Raw genomic sequence first — 15,101 nt, forward strand, 5'->3', positions numbered from 1 at the left:
TAAACAAATTTGTTGTGGAGAGGTAGTAATATTTACTGCTTTATTAATTTTGAGTTCCAAGCCACGGTGAAGGAAGGCAGCACGGGCGTGATCGTCAATTTAACGGTGAAAGATCAGGATGACCCTGAAACAGGAGCATGGCGAGCAGTTTATACCATCATCAATGGCAACCCAGGGCAGAGCTTTGAAATCTGCACCAATCCCAAAAACAACGAAGGGATGCTATTGGTTGTAAAGGTGAGTGACGGAGAGATTAACTGCTCCTCTCTTAGCATGGGCATAAAGTCTTAGGTTGCACCTTGTCAGCAATGCCCTAGATTTTCAGAGTTGCTATTTTCAGGTGTGGGGAACTTCAGGCCTGGGAGCCAAATGTAGCCATCCAGACTTTTTTTGGGGGCCCTCAGAACTCTTCTCAGGCCATATCCCTGAATGGTCTTACTTTGCATCCTGAGTGGTGTTTTTGAGGATCAAGAGGGGGTGCACAAAGGTAAAATTTATATTAATTGATCTGCTCAATTTTGCTTCTGGGTCCACTTACCACTGGCATGTGGCCCTCAGAAGGTTGCCCAGAAGAGAATGTGGCCCTCGGGGTGTAAAATGTACCCTGCCATTTGTCAGTATTTGTCATTTCTATGCTGCTTGCCAAAGTAGCCATGACATACCCAACACTCTTTTGAGGGGAGTGTATGATTGTTTTGAGAAATGTGGGGAATTTAGGCTGTGTTATTCTGGCAGCTGCCCTTCCTTCTTGAAGAATGTGGCCTGGATTTTTTTAAATTAAAACAGCATGAAATAGGAGGATGGTAGATCAATTGGTGATTGGCTGTGGGCCACATTTGGCCCTTACCTGCAAGCTGCCTACCCCTTCTCTAAAATTAAATAAGCAAACTGGTATGTCTTCTGGGTTTCTTTGACTTAACAGAGGATCAATCAGAAACATCCAGGAGGCGGGAGCTATAAGTAAATTTCTTGGTCTCAAGGAACTTGGACCACAAGCATCAAAGCATGTCAACACAGGCAATGATGTATACTCTTTATCTTTCAGCCTTTGGACTATGAGATTTCTGCTTTCCACACACTCCTGATCAAAGTAGAAAATGAAGATCCGTTGGTTCCAGACATAGCATATGACACCAGTTCCACAGCAACCGTTCAGATCACAGTTCTGGATGTCAATGAAGCCCCCGTTTTCCACCCAGACCCAATGACTGTCACCAAACAAGAAAATATCCCCATTGGCAGTGTTGTGTTAACAGTCAATGCCACAGATCCTGATACCTTGCAACACCAGACTATAAGGTAAATAGAATAATCTTGACTCTCAGTTGCTACTAGTCATTTCTCATAAACTTGGTGTTGTTGTTTTTTAAAGATTAAATGCATCCACAAACATTTCAGAACAGGGGGTGCAATTTTTTTTTTAAATGCACACAACTATATGGCTTTTATATTGGATTGACTGACTGATTGATAGATGGAGTGCATGTCCTGGCACATATCCTGATTTGAGCATTGGCAAAGACTTGGAAACTAAAGACTGAAAACTGACAAAATGTAACATTGAAAAGTTCTATTCAAAAATCTGGATTTCTATTTTGGTTTTCAATTCCACTGAAATTAATGAACCTAAGTTAGGCTTCAATCAATACATGTCTACTCAGAAGTAAGCTCCATTGAGTTCAATGGGACTTTATCCCAGTTAAGAATGTATTGGATTGCAGCCTTAGTCATGTCTTTTAACTTTAATGGGTCTACTCTGAGTAGGACTAGCATTGAATCCCACCTTTGGTTTTCATATTTACATGTAAGGATATTTTCTTCTGTTCAGCGTGCCTGGAATTCCTGAGCAGACATGGAGCAGACATCATTTCTGTGTTATGCAAATGCAACAGAAAGCCCAACCTTATGATGAAACTTTATGTCCTTGGGAGATATGTAGGAGCAACCCTCTGTAAGGGGGTCTTCGCTATCTTGCTATCAAGCTAAAAATGGATGCTTTCATCTGTCAATTTTGGTTTCTCTTTCCCCCTCATTATTCCTCTCTTGCTCAGTATACTACATTTCTGCATCAGGTTCTGTGTGCTGTTGTTTTTTAAAGAGAACAAAGCTTCATCATCATTTAGCGCACATTAGTCATAATAGTGATGTATCATCATAAGTTATTGTAATAGTGAATTGTAGTGAACTACGTTTTACTCTGAGTAGGCTTGTTGAAATTAATGGAGCTATGTTAACCATGTCCATGAATTTCAATGAGTCTGCTCTAAGTAAGACAGTTAGTGTGGTGTTGTGGTTAAAGTGTCAAACTGGGACCCGGAAGAACAGGGTTCAAATCCTTGTTTAGATCACTAGGTTACCTTGGGCCAGTCACTGTCTCACAGCCTACCTTACCTCACTGGGTTGTTGTGAAGATAAAAATGGAGAAGGAGGAGAGCCGTGTTTGTACTCCTCCTTGAACTCCTTAGAGGAAAAGTGGGATATAAATGTAATAATAAAAGAAAAACTAAGAATGACTAGCATTTTGTAAGTATGACTGGTGACATTGTGTATGCTGTTTTGCTTAATATACACATTTTTTGCAAGAAATGTTTCCTGACATTGTATTTTTGTATGTTATTTTCACTAATAAATGCAGCTTTATGCACACTTTCTCCCAATATAGGAATGTGTGTTAGGGATGGGTGAGAATTTCAATTCAGTTTGCATTTCAAGCCAAATCTATCAAATTTGTACTTTCTGAAACAATAGGAGAACCAAAACAAAGACATCTTTTGAAATTCGCACTTATTAGAATTTTCTGATGCAAGTCGCCAACCAACCAATATTTACAAAAATGCATATATTAGGGGAAAGTGTGCATAAAATGAATATATGAGTGAAAATAACATGGGAAATGTTATATGATGAGAAATGGCTTGCAAAAATGTCTGTGTTGATCAAAACTGCCTACAAAAATGTGGTCAGGAGAATATCACACTAAAATGCTGGAGAATTCTCAAGAGAATTTTATAAAAAATGTTTTTACAAATTGCTGCAGAAATGTGTGGTGTAGTGGTTAAGGTGCTGGACTACGACCTGGGAGACCAGGGTTCAATTCCCTACACAGCCATGAAGCTCACTGGGTGACATTGGGCCAGTCACTGCCTCTCAGCCTCAGAGGAAGGCAATGGTAAACCTCCTCTGAATACCGCTTACATGAAAACCCTATTCATAGGGTCACTATAAGTCGGAATTGACTTGAAGGCAGTACTTTTACATTGTTTGCAGAAATGTGGAGAACTAAATTAAGATTAGAAAAATGAGTAACTGAGAGAACTGAAATCGACATATCTTTCTATCTCTACTTTGAGTACACATTATTCTGTTGGAGAACTACTACATCACAAAATTCCGAGAAGAACAGATTTTGAAGGATGTCTCCATTTCAGTTCACGTACTGTTTCAGAAAGTGCACATTAGGAAGCTTCACATGACAATGTGAACTGAATCAAATTTCTCTCTCACGCTATATGTCCTGAGTTTCTCAGGAGATCAGCAGATGGAAGGTGAAGCTCTGCATTCCCAAGTTCATGCAGACATTTGAGTCTGAGATTGCCCAGTACCCAAAGAGCGGTCAAACTTCGCAAGTCATTTTTAGCTGAGAATTGGCTAAAATTGGAGAATTTCTGCTGATCATTACACTCATGGTGTCAAAAAATGAGTGTTAGTTATTTCGGTGGATTGGGCCTCAGTGCAGCAGAAGATGAAACAGTGCAAATGAGAGTTTAAGCAGATATGAGTGTTTCAAATCATAATGTTAGGTGAGTCAAGTGAGGATACATATTTAGATAGTTCAGTTCCTCACATCGTTAAAACACCTAGTTAAAACTAAGTATGAATATTTCATGCACCTGTGTCAGGAATAACTATGAGTGCTGCCCTTAACAGGTGTCATTTCCCCCTGTTGATTTTTTAGAAATGTATTTATTAAAATTCAGGTTTACGCACTTCATTTTGTAGTAGACTTTGCTCCAGGGATTCCTGGTGTCGTTTGCTGTTCTTGAGGATGGCTGGTGATGGATGGACAAGTGCAGTGGAATTTCTATTATGTGCCAGAAACATCAATATATGACCCCACCCCAAGCAAGCAAGCAAGCAAGCACCCAGGTGCATTGCTTAAAGCCTAGCTTGTATTGAAGACATTCTGCATTCACTGATGGAGTTGGCCTTTTGATTAGCAAATATGGTGCAGAAGTTATTGACAGGTGTAACTATTTTCAAGGGAGTGATTTTGATGAGAAAGGGCTCATTAATTATTTGCAGTGTTTGATCTTTCACACTGGAAGGGATGGAGTCTCGAGAGAAGGAGGGAGAGATGTAAAACAGTCTGTGGGCTGTTATTATCCTCAATCTGCCGTGAATACCAGTTCCCCCTCCCTTTTATCCTCCCCACAAAACCAGGCCAAATGATTTTGCCAATTTTTTTTAATGATTATGTTTCAAATGCAAATTGCAGCTGGTATTAGTGGCTCGTCAGGGGCGCTCGTTTGCTTTGCAAATAGCATAACCTAGCCAGACAGAACGGCAGAAATCCCCTTGGCCGTGTAGCGTGAGTCGCAATCTCCTGCAGAGGAGTTAGCAATCTTGAATAACAATGGCGCAGAAGCCAAAAGAAAATGCTCCCAGAGCTCACGGCATCACTTAGACCATAGCTTGCACTGCCAAGTTTGGGGAGAGGTTTTCTTTCCTCAGGCTGAACATCTAGAAAAGAGCAACAATAACAATATGAAAAGCAAAGTCATGAATTTGGAGGTAAGACAAAGATTCCACATGAACAAGGATGTTCACAGAGAAGGATTTGGAAGCAAGAAGGAACCAGCAGGAAGAGAGAGGAGGCTGAAGTCACTGTGAATTGCTTAAGGCTGTGCAAGATCAGAGTGTTATACTTAGGCGTGGACAAATCTGATCTTAAATTTATTTATGTATTTATTTATTTCATTCGATTTATATACCGCCCACAGCCCGAAGGCTCTCAGGGCGGTGCACAGCATGGATAAAATACAATAGAACAACAAAATCACGAAACAGTAAAAACATACATATTGAACAGTTCAACAACCTGCTATACATTAAAAGCTAAAAGATAGATTAAAATGCCTGGGAGAATAAAAAGGTTTTAACCTGGCGCCGAAAAGAAAAAAGTGTAGGTGCCAGGCGCACCTCATCGGGGAGACTGTTCCATAATTCGGGGGCAACCACCGAAAAGGCCCTAGATCTTGTTACAGCCCTCCGAGCTTCTCTGTGAGTCGGAGCTCAGAGGAGGGCCTTAGATGTTGAACGCAGTGAACGGGTGGGTTCATACCGGGATTCAGTTCACTAAGACTCCACATCAGTTTGCATTTCTTTTTAATTTTTTAAAACTTCTCATGAAAATTTACCTGCATTTTAAGGCACGTTTCTCCTAATATAAGCATTTTCACAAAGCAATCCCCCCTGACATAGTGAAATTTTTGTATGTCGCTTTTCATGTACACTTTTCCCTGGTGTATGCATTTTTGTACATGTTACTTGTCTTGAGAACTGCATTTCAAAATTTGGAATTTCGAGCGATGGCTGTGTTTTGGTTCATGTGTTGTTTTGGAAAGGGCTGATTAGGGAGATTTGCCTTTTAATGCAACCTGGATCAAATTTCTCCCCCCTCCCTAGCTAAACTCCCCTTTAATTAATTGGGAGATGCACTGCAGCTCAATGGAAGAGCACCACCTTTGCACCCTCCGTTTATTGATTTTATTTCTGCCTTTATATTCTGCCTTTCCTCCAAGGAGCTCAAGGTGGTGCACTAGGTTCTTCCCTCTCTCCATTTCATCCTCACAAAAACTCTGTGAGGTAGGTTACCCTGAAAGACAGTGACTGGCCCAAGATCACCCAGTGAGATTCATGGCTGAACAGGCATTTGAACCCTCATCTCCCAGATCCTAGTCTACCATTCCAACCACTACATCACACTGGCTCTCTCAGGACAGGATCAGGTATCAGGTGCTGGGAAAGATTTCTCCCCAAGAACCTGGAGTAGGAAGCTAACAGCTAGGGCCACCCCCTGGGCTGATTATGAGGCAGGCAGATAGAGGCTGGATAACAGTAGATCGAGGTTGAAGGGGCAGTGTTCAATTCACCCTAATTAACCAACCTCCACTGAACTCTATATGTTCATATGGATTCAGATTAATTTGTTTTGTGCACTGTTTGGGCTATAATGAAAGGCTACGCATCTACACCAATGTATGAAAACCACACACACACACACACTGAATGAATGAATGAATGAAACCAGGATACAACAGACTATTGTGCGATAAATAAAATCTGTCAGACACGTAACTGTGACAAAGGTAAGAACAGTTTAGATGCCTAGCCAAAAGAAGTAACTTGGCCAAAGAAGGCTGATCTTCCAATTATTGTGGAACAGAGATGGCTAGGGGAGAAATTCATTCAGTTCACATTTAAATGTGGATGTAACTAATTCACTTCCCAGACCAATATCTCAACCAAAACACAGCTGTCCTTCTAAATTTGCACTACTCCAAATATTGCAGAGCAGTTCTCCAATTAAAAAAAAAAGTACAAAAATGTATATATCATGGTAAAAATTGCACAAAAGGTGCATACTAGTGAATATAATGTACGGAAATACATTATATTAAGGGATATTACTTGCAAAAGCTTGTATATTAGAAGAAATACTCAGAAAAAATGTGTACAAATTGCCTTTTGGGGGGGAGTTTGCAGACAGACATGAAAATGAGGTAAGTCTGGGAAAATAAGTACGTGGAAGACACCAAAACTGACAGATTCGTCCATACTTATTGTGCAAGACTAACCACTCAATTGTGAACATACTGAGCCCCTACTTATGGGTTTGATTATCACATTGCCATGACCATTTGAACTTGTGGCAACCAGATTCTTAAAAAAAAAATCACACGGGCTGAGTTGGTCCAGCCCTCTGTTATGTCTTGCAATGCCTTGAGCTGACGTTGGACTAGTTTTTCACAAGTGACTGCAACAATTTCAAAATCTGCAGTTGTCTGTATGATGTTTCTTGTCAACAGAGGCCCAATGAAAACATGTGCTTGTATACATATATTGCTGTTGTGGCTAAGGGTGCTCCTGGAAAGTGTTATTGCTAAGCTACAAGGCTATTTATTGCAAGGGGAGTATTTTCAGGCTGCTTTTCGAATAACTAGGAGACCCTTCAGGCTTCTGGTAATGAGCAGCATAAGCTAGCCTGCTCTGTACAATGTAAGCTAGCCTGCTTCATGCAACTCAAGAATAGAGTGTACTCAAACACTTTTAAAACCTTCATCCAATGTCAAGGGAGAAAAATCACATTAATGGCTTTTGGGGTGTATTTTCTGCCCCAATGAGATTTCCAACGTATGGTGGGCTGATCTTGAATAGCATTTGTGTCTGTGGTGCCAGAAGGAGTGTGCTTGAAAATACCCAAACACCCAGAGCCAGAAAATAATTATTCAGAGGAAGCAGAATATGTCTGTGCATTTGACTATAGTGGTCTTTGTTGCCCTGTCCCTGACCAATTTTCTATGAAAAAAAATATGATGGGGTATATTTACTACCCCAATCCACTAACATTGCTTAGGGTAATATATACCCCAAAGCATTTCTAGGACATTATGCTGCAGGTGGTTTTTTGTTTCCAGAAGGAAAATGCTAAGTGGTAACTGGCTGAAAATTGGCGACATTGTATGCCTGACAATTTGTGACAATGTCTTAGAAAGACTACCCTATAGGTCTACTTATGTGTAAATCACACAATGAAAATTGCACTGAGGGTAGATTTTTGCTTCACAACGTAGGATGAATACATCCTCATCCAAAGCCAAGCTGGTATCTTCAACACATTTGCCTGAGTGAGACTAAAATTACATTCTTCCTAGTTTGGAAGGAAAAATTGTCCCTGGTTTTTTAAATATTCCTACAAGTATCTGGATTTTTATGGTCATTGTCCTTTTTTACATTGTATTGCTAGCTTGAGGATTGAATTCACTGGATGTAAAACAGGAGTGAAGAACGTGGTGCTTTCCAAATCTAGTTGGACTCACCTCCCATCAGCACCAGACCTGCCACCATGGCCCATGTTTACGACTGTAGAAAGGCATTGTCTTCCATTCTGTCCTGTCATCATCATATACAGCACTGTTGCCGTTCTGCTGTGATATAAGGGCTGTGAGCTATTGTTTGGCTGCAGTGAAGCTAGTATGGTGGCAGCTGAACCCTTTTCACAATAGCACTGCGGCCAATTCATTGGGTGAATGGCTATACTAAGACAGCTGCTGTTTTGAAGGGAAGGATTAATCTGTACTAGGGTTGCCACGTTCATGGCCTGATACTGATCCTGTATCTTTAGGAGAAGAGAAAGTCAGCCAAGTGCAGGTGTTCTTGCAACCCTGTAATGGGAAAAACCACAAGGTGGAATTCTCCCTTCCCCCTGCACAACTTTTAAAGAGACAGAAGACCTTTTGGAGGCTGGGCCTGGCAACCAAGAGGTCTTCTGTATCTTTAAAAGTTGTGCAGGGGGAAGGGAGAATTCCACCTTGTAGTTTGTCTCATTACAGGGTTGCAAGAACACCTGCACTTTCTCTTCTCCTAAAGATACAGGATCAGGATCAGGTCATGAACCTGGCAACCCTAATCTGTATGGTTCATGAGAGAGTGCCAGTGGGACAATCTGGACCATCCTTCATCAACCTGGTGCCCTCCAGATGTTTTGGACAACTCCTATCAGCTGTGCTGGCTGGAGTTAATGGGAGTTATAGTCAAAAACATCTAGAAGGCACCAGGTTGGCAAAAGATGATTTAAAACTTCCCCTAGCTCCTTGAGATAGTGAGCTAGAGTGTGAAGCAGCTCAGCTTGCCATTGACGAGGTAGATCACTCTGATGGCATGGGAATTCCTGAGACCAATAGAGAATCTTGCTGTTGTTGAGGCAAGTTTTTGATCATGTTACATCAACCTGAAGTTTCCCATTTATTGTGCTGTTTTTCTTAGAAGTCCCCAAACCATTTATTATCCAACAGTTAACCAAGCCAACAATTAATAGGTTCCTAATGACAATTCTGAAATTTGATTTCTTAATCATGGATTCTTGTCAGTTTTGTACCAGATTTAAGAGTTTAATTTTGGGTGCCTCTTCTCCACCTCTGGACTGTTAATCAGGACTTTCTGGTGTGTGTGTGAGTCAACGAGACGTTAAAGGCCAAATTTAATAACTTTTTTACCATGGGAAATTAAAAGAAGAGCCTTGTTCTCAGAAATCCATTATTAACAGTAGATCTTAATTAAACATATTTACCAGCTTTAATAATTTGTCTGTGTGGAAAGATCCTTCAAGATATTCCTTTCCACCATGGGCTCAACAAGTCCAAGCTTTGAAAGAGTTACACTTCACACTAAGTATAAATAAGTTGTTTACTGCACTGTAGTGGTAATTTTTAATTAAAGCAATGCTCTCTGCTTTCATATTTTATTGTGGCAATATATTTTTATTACCTACTGTGCTTCTGGAGTTTTAATTATTTATGTAAATATATTACTGCAACTTTCATTCTCGGGAGATGGTATGAGCAGATCTTTCTCTAGCAAAGGGGAAGAACCATGGTTGATTATGATTTTGCAGCATGTCTAATTGATTAAATAGCTATATTAAAATAGCATACATATTATCTGAAAAGAGTGTGTGTGTGTCTGTGTGAAATCACCTTTTTCAGCCCAAGAGCCACATTCCCTTCTGGACATCCTTCCAGGGTCTGCATGCCCGTGGTAAGCAGGGCCAGAGGCAAAATTGTGTGGGGCAATGCACCTTTGTACAGTAAGCTAGTTTCTACACTCATTCTGCTCTGTTCTCCATCCAGACAATCAAGAGGTATTAGCAGAGTTCAAGGACGCATTCTGTTATCAGCGACTGGAATAAAGTAGAGAGACTCCAGCGAGAGAAGGAAACCGGTTATACTTTACTGAGGGTCAGTGGAACAATAACAGTATATGATATGAGGAGAAACAAAACACCTCCAGATGTCAAATCTCCACAGTCTTCCTCACTGGTAGCTAACTCCCAACTGACTAGAACGATAGGCCAATCAGAGCCTGCTGTCAGCTAGACCAATAACAGAATTAATCCCTTAAATTACTGACTAAATGCCCTCTGCTGTTGTACTTGCAACACATTCTTGCTGGGCAAAAGCATTAGGGATTCAAAGCAGGGCAGTGAGGGGAAGAGTCTGGGGAGTGTTCTGAGGGCCAGATAGAGAGGCCTGTAGGGGCACATTTGGCCCCTGGGCCTAAGGTTCCCCACAGATAGATAGACAGTTAGATAGAGGGTTAGATATGAATGATACTAAGTGACTTAGAAGTTAAATAAATCCTTAAAGAGATGCCAGATGAGAAATGAGTAATGCTAGATGAGAAATGAGTAGTTCATGGCAGTAAAAGAGAAAGCATGTGGCACCTCAACATCCTTCATGACTTGAGCTTTAATAGACAAAAGTCTACTTCATCAAATATATATATACTGGAGAAAAGTAATGATATTTGAAGGCTGGTGGTCTGGAGACAACCCAAGAAGCCAGTAGATCGTCTGTTTGGCACTGCTGAGTGATGAGATGTTCAGACTGAGGAATCTTTATTAAAGAAGGTGATCCATAAGATCGCTTCCAAATATATATTTACATTCATTTAGCAAATTCATGGATTACTTTTCAAGAGCAGTTTTCCCTAAAGCAGCTTACAGAAATGTACACCAATGTACAAACAATGCTATACTGTCATTCTAAAACCAGAGGAAACATCCATTAAGAGAATCTCTTTACAAAACTGCATATGCCCTTGTGGAGACAGCAGTGCCAAAACTCTTGTTTATGAACTGTTGTTTTGCGCTTTGTACAGAGATTCACATAAAGAGTTAATCACTCTGTTATTACCGTCTCAGGCAGGGTGTTCAGCCAATTATTTTATGTGACTTTTCCCCTTGTGGATCAAGACAAGCTGGTGACAGCAAAATTATTTGCAACCCCCATTAAAATAACACAATAATGCCCTGAGTTTTAAACTGTATAATTCTAATTGAGTTTGAAAATTTTATCTGCTTAGTAGTGTTCTTATGTTTATAATTTGTTCACAGATTGCAGTGGCTGGTGTTTTAATCTAGTTTGGTAAATCTTGCTCACTTAATTGTTTATAAATGCTGGTATTTTATGCTCAAATTGCAAATACCAGGATCTCATGCAAATATCTATCCATTTTCTTTTTTCTTTTTTTTTAAAAAGCCCTACTAAACCTGGCACAAAACTAATAACCCAGCACAACCTGACCTTGCTGCATCTAAGTTTTGATGCAATGCAACTGGTAATTGCCAGTTCAGAGATGTGGAAGATGTTCAAAGAGAAGCTTCCTGGAAAAATGGAAACAGATGAAATCCCAATATATAATTCACATATGTAAAGAGTCGGAGTCTTCCTAAAATCGTTTACAGGGGACACTGATCCATGGAAATTGTGTTTGAGAAGTGGCTTTACCTCCCAACTCCTGAGAACTGCAGAAATGAAACAGAATTCAGTGGCACAGAACAAGAAGTAGCTTACTTTTGTTGTCCCTGTTTATGCTGCCAATCACTGGCCCTCTCTGTGCAGCGAAAGCATAAGCTATGAGTCATGAAACTAATTCTAGAAATGTATTTCATACTCTGATGCCAGCTTCATCAAGCAGAGCTGAGCACCCTCTGTCAAAATGTGATGGGAGCCGAGAACTATCATTCCTCAGCATAACGGTGTGGGGATTAATTTTGCACTCTCTTTATTGTAGGCATGGAGCAATGAGCTTGCCTTTGGATTACTCAGCAATCTCATTTTGAAAAGCGCTATATATAAAAAAAATAATGAGAAAGGTCTAGAGAGTCTTGAACCAAGAGTGTCTGCTTTTGTGCAGCCAGGCACTGATTCATTGTCTAAATATGCCTTCCAGAGTTTGAAAAGGTTGCCTCCAGACTCTAAAGTCAGGAGATTTCTTTTCCTCCTGTAGACAGCAAATATAATAGATTTACTGGCCTCAGTTAATAGCCTAGCTCCATGCTCTCTCTCTCTCTCTGTATTCAGACTGTAGTTTATTCCATTTCCCCAATGTTTCCTTATTTGATAATTTCCGCATTTCATTGGATCTTTCATTCTATGTAAAAGCCACTTCTGGAAATCTAGCGGAATCTAGTGGAAGTTTAGTGCTCATTTCCATGTTAACTGCATCCAGAAAAAAATCTGTTTGCAACCCCATTCACCTAGAAAATAATGGGAGGAAACCGACAAAATTTGGGTCAGTATACTGGCATACAGTTCTTTCCCGCCTGTGTGGAAAGAGTGGGGGAGTCGCAACATATCTATGACCTTCATTGTTGTGTTATACCATGAAATTTAGCTTAACATGGTGGTATACTGGTCATATAACCACAGTTCTATAATGTAACATTTACTGAAGTGTGAAAGGAACACTAGAAATTGGGACAGAAACACCACCATTATAACGCAATGTTATAATGTCTGAATGTAGTCTCTCTCTTGCCCTTTCTCCCTCTTGATGTAGTCTGAGGGTTTCATCATAAGTTACACCCATAGGCTCTGTGAGCTGGTGATTGCAGGTGACCCACAAACTGCCCCTTGGGAATCTTGAAGTGCATCTCCAAATCTGAAAAGTTGCATTGGGAAAGAGGTGGGAACCCAGCCACATTCACATTGTACATTTATTCCATTTTAAATAGGTATGGTTTCCCCCAAAGATGTAGTTTGTGAAGTGTGTTAAGAGATGTTAGGAGAGCCCTATTCCCCTCACAGAGCTCCAGTTCCCAGAGTTCCCTGGAAGAGGGGTTGATTAAATCACTTAGGGAATTGTATCTCTGTGAGGAGAATAGGGGTCTCCTAACCAATCACAGCACCCTTCACAAACTACAGCTCCCAGGATTCTTTAGGGGGAAGCCATGACTGCTTAAGGTGGAATAACAGTGGAATAAATGTGTGGTATGAATGTGGCCCCACTCTAGCTTCCTTAAGAAGATGAAGAAATAAGGGTAATGGCAGAGGAAATGAGAAAGGGGGGGTACAATTTGGCTTAGAGCAGGAATAGGGAAACTACGACTCTCCAAATACAGCTCCCAACATCCCTGTCAATTGGCAATACTGGCTGGGGGTGATGGGGTGGGAGTCTAATAACATCTGGATGGCCACAGGTTCCCCAGCCCAGCCTTGAGAATAAGCTGTCCCTGCAAAAAGCTCTCAGAAGTGTAGAGGCATTGTCTCTATGAAAAGCAGTTGAATTAAGTTTTTCCAGTGATATTGGATTGCCCAAGTGCCACATTCTAACATTCAAGTAGGGGAGCACAAAACTGCCAAAGAATACAGGTGCCTTCCCTGCATCTGAATGCTCAGAGGGACGTCAACACAGAGGCTGCCGAGCTCTCAGAGTTGGCCCACCAGTTTTCTGCTTCAGGCTCATCTCTGTTTGAGCATGATGATGATGGATGGAGTTCCCATTTTCTCACTCTGTCCTGACTAGTATTGTGTAATCAGCAGAAAATAGTGAAGCGCCTGCAGTGGTTCCGTCATCAGAGGTTCCCACCATATTTTGCCCTTTGTTGCTGCAAACTTTACAGAAGGATGCAAATGCAGGCAACACTTGTGGAGTAAACAAATTTTACATAACATTATGCACCTCTATCAAAGTGGCTGCTGCCACTGGGTGTCCCACAGAACAGCTTCCCTCCATGCACCCATTCTTAGAACCCTTTGGTTCCTACTGCTCTTATCACTCCAGTTCAGGCAAACATCTGGAGAATTCTAAGGGAAGTCCAGAATAGTTTGATAAGACTAGGAACAATTCTCAGGGCTATGTCCCTATAATTGCCCAACGAGTGGGCATTTTATGAGAAGTCTGACTCAAGTAGAATGAGACACCCTTTCAAAATTCCTCCTCCCCCCCCCAACCAACCCTCATGTTTCTTTTCAAGGACTTCATGCAGCATTTGCTATTGGAATTGCACTTCGGTTCACTTAGGAAATTGTTGGAATGTATGAGCACTCGTTTTTCATCCAATAGCTTCTATAATATTACAATAATAGGAAAAATACCTCATGGAGTTCAACCAGTGTTTTTTCTATTAACTTTATAATAAGAGGTTCAATTTCTATAAAATAGCTTCTGAGTGTAAGTGAAATTATGCACTTTGTTAGGCATCAGAGAGACCATAAGTCACCCATGAACTGAAGTTCTTCAGAGCTTATAACCAACAGCAGATTGTGTGCCTATAATGTAAGCTTGATCAGTATATGGAAATCCAGTGTAAGGGGGAACAGAAAACAGGACTGCCTTCATCACCTGAGAGAAACCATGGCTTTGGTGTTTTCTTGTATGAATCAGAGAGTGGGGAAGTGATAAATCCAACCTTGATAACATATCCAACACAATCAGGTACCAACACAGATTGTTTTCGGGAATAAGTATGTTTGCATTTCATCCTGTTGTGTTCAGGTCCTGCTTGTGGACATCTCAAGGTCATCTGGTTGCCCACTCTGAGAATAGGATGCTGAACTAGATTGGCCTCTGGCCTGATCCACCAGTATCTTCTTATGTTCTTAAGTATGCAAAGGTTCGTCAAAGGTCACATCAATGCAAGTAAACAGTTTGGGTTGCATTCAGCTAAGTCCTACTCAGAGCAGACCCATTAACATTAATGAACCTAAGTTAGTCATGTCCATTTTGATGAGTCTACTCTGAGTAGGACTGACACTGGAAACCAACCTTTCTTTCTTTCTTTCTTTCTTTCTTTCTTTCTTTCTTTCTTTCTTTCTTAAAATTCCACATTTTATCCAAGAGCTCCCCAAAATTAATAGTTGGGCTCCTGCTGGGAGGAAGGGCGGGATATAAATCAAATAATAAATAAGAGGAGTTCTCTTCCCCTGTAGATGTTATACTCAAAACAACCCTGCAACATAAACTAAGCTGAGTGATAGTGAATGGCCCTGCGTCACCAGTGGGATTGATGGCTGAGTGGAGATTTGAACATGAGTCTC

At 40.7% G+C, this 15,101-nt stretch overlaps 1 protein-coding gene and 1 long non-coding RNA gene across 2 annotated transcripts in view; one reads left to right on the forward strand and one right to left on the reverse strand.

The window, feature by feature from the left end:
* The window catches only part of CDH13 (cadherin 13), a 793,102-nt gene that overhangs the window by 707,654 nt on the left and 70,347 nt on the right, over positions 1-15,101 (forward strand). The window contains exons 9-10 of the mRNA XM_061594241.1: positions 55-237; positions 1,046-1,299. Of these exons, the coding sequence (XP_061450225.1) occupies positions 55-237; positions 1,046-1,299 (437 nt within the window). The remainder of the gene's footprint in view (positions 1-54; positions 238-1,045; positions 1,300-15,101) is intronic.
* On the reverse strand, positions 4,450-8,373 carry LOC133369233 (uncharacterized). The gene is made up of 2 exons (XR_009758842.1): positions 8,100-8,373; positions 4,450-4,740 (listed from the first exon to the last, which is right to left on the reverse strand). It is a non-coding gene; the product is annotated as an uncharacterized LOC133369233 (long non-coding RNA).

Source organism: Rhineura floridana, chromosome 13, assembly GCF_030035675.1.
Source record: "Rhineura floridana isolate rRhiFlo1 chromosome 13, rRhiFlo1.hap2, whole genome shotgun sequence".
NCBI lineage: Eukaryota > Metazoa > Chordata > Lepidosauria > Squamata > Rhineuridae > Rhineura > Rhineura floridana.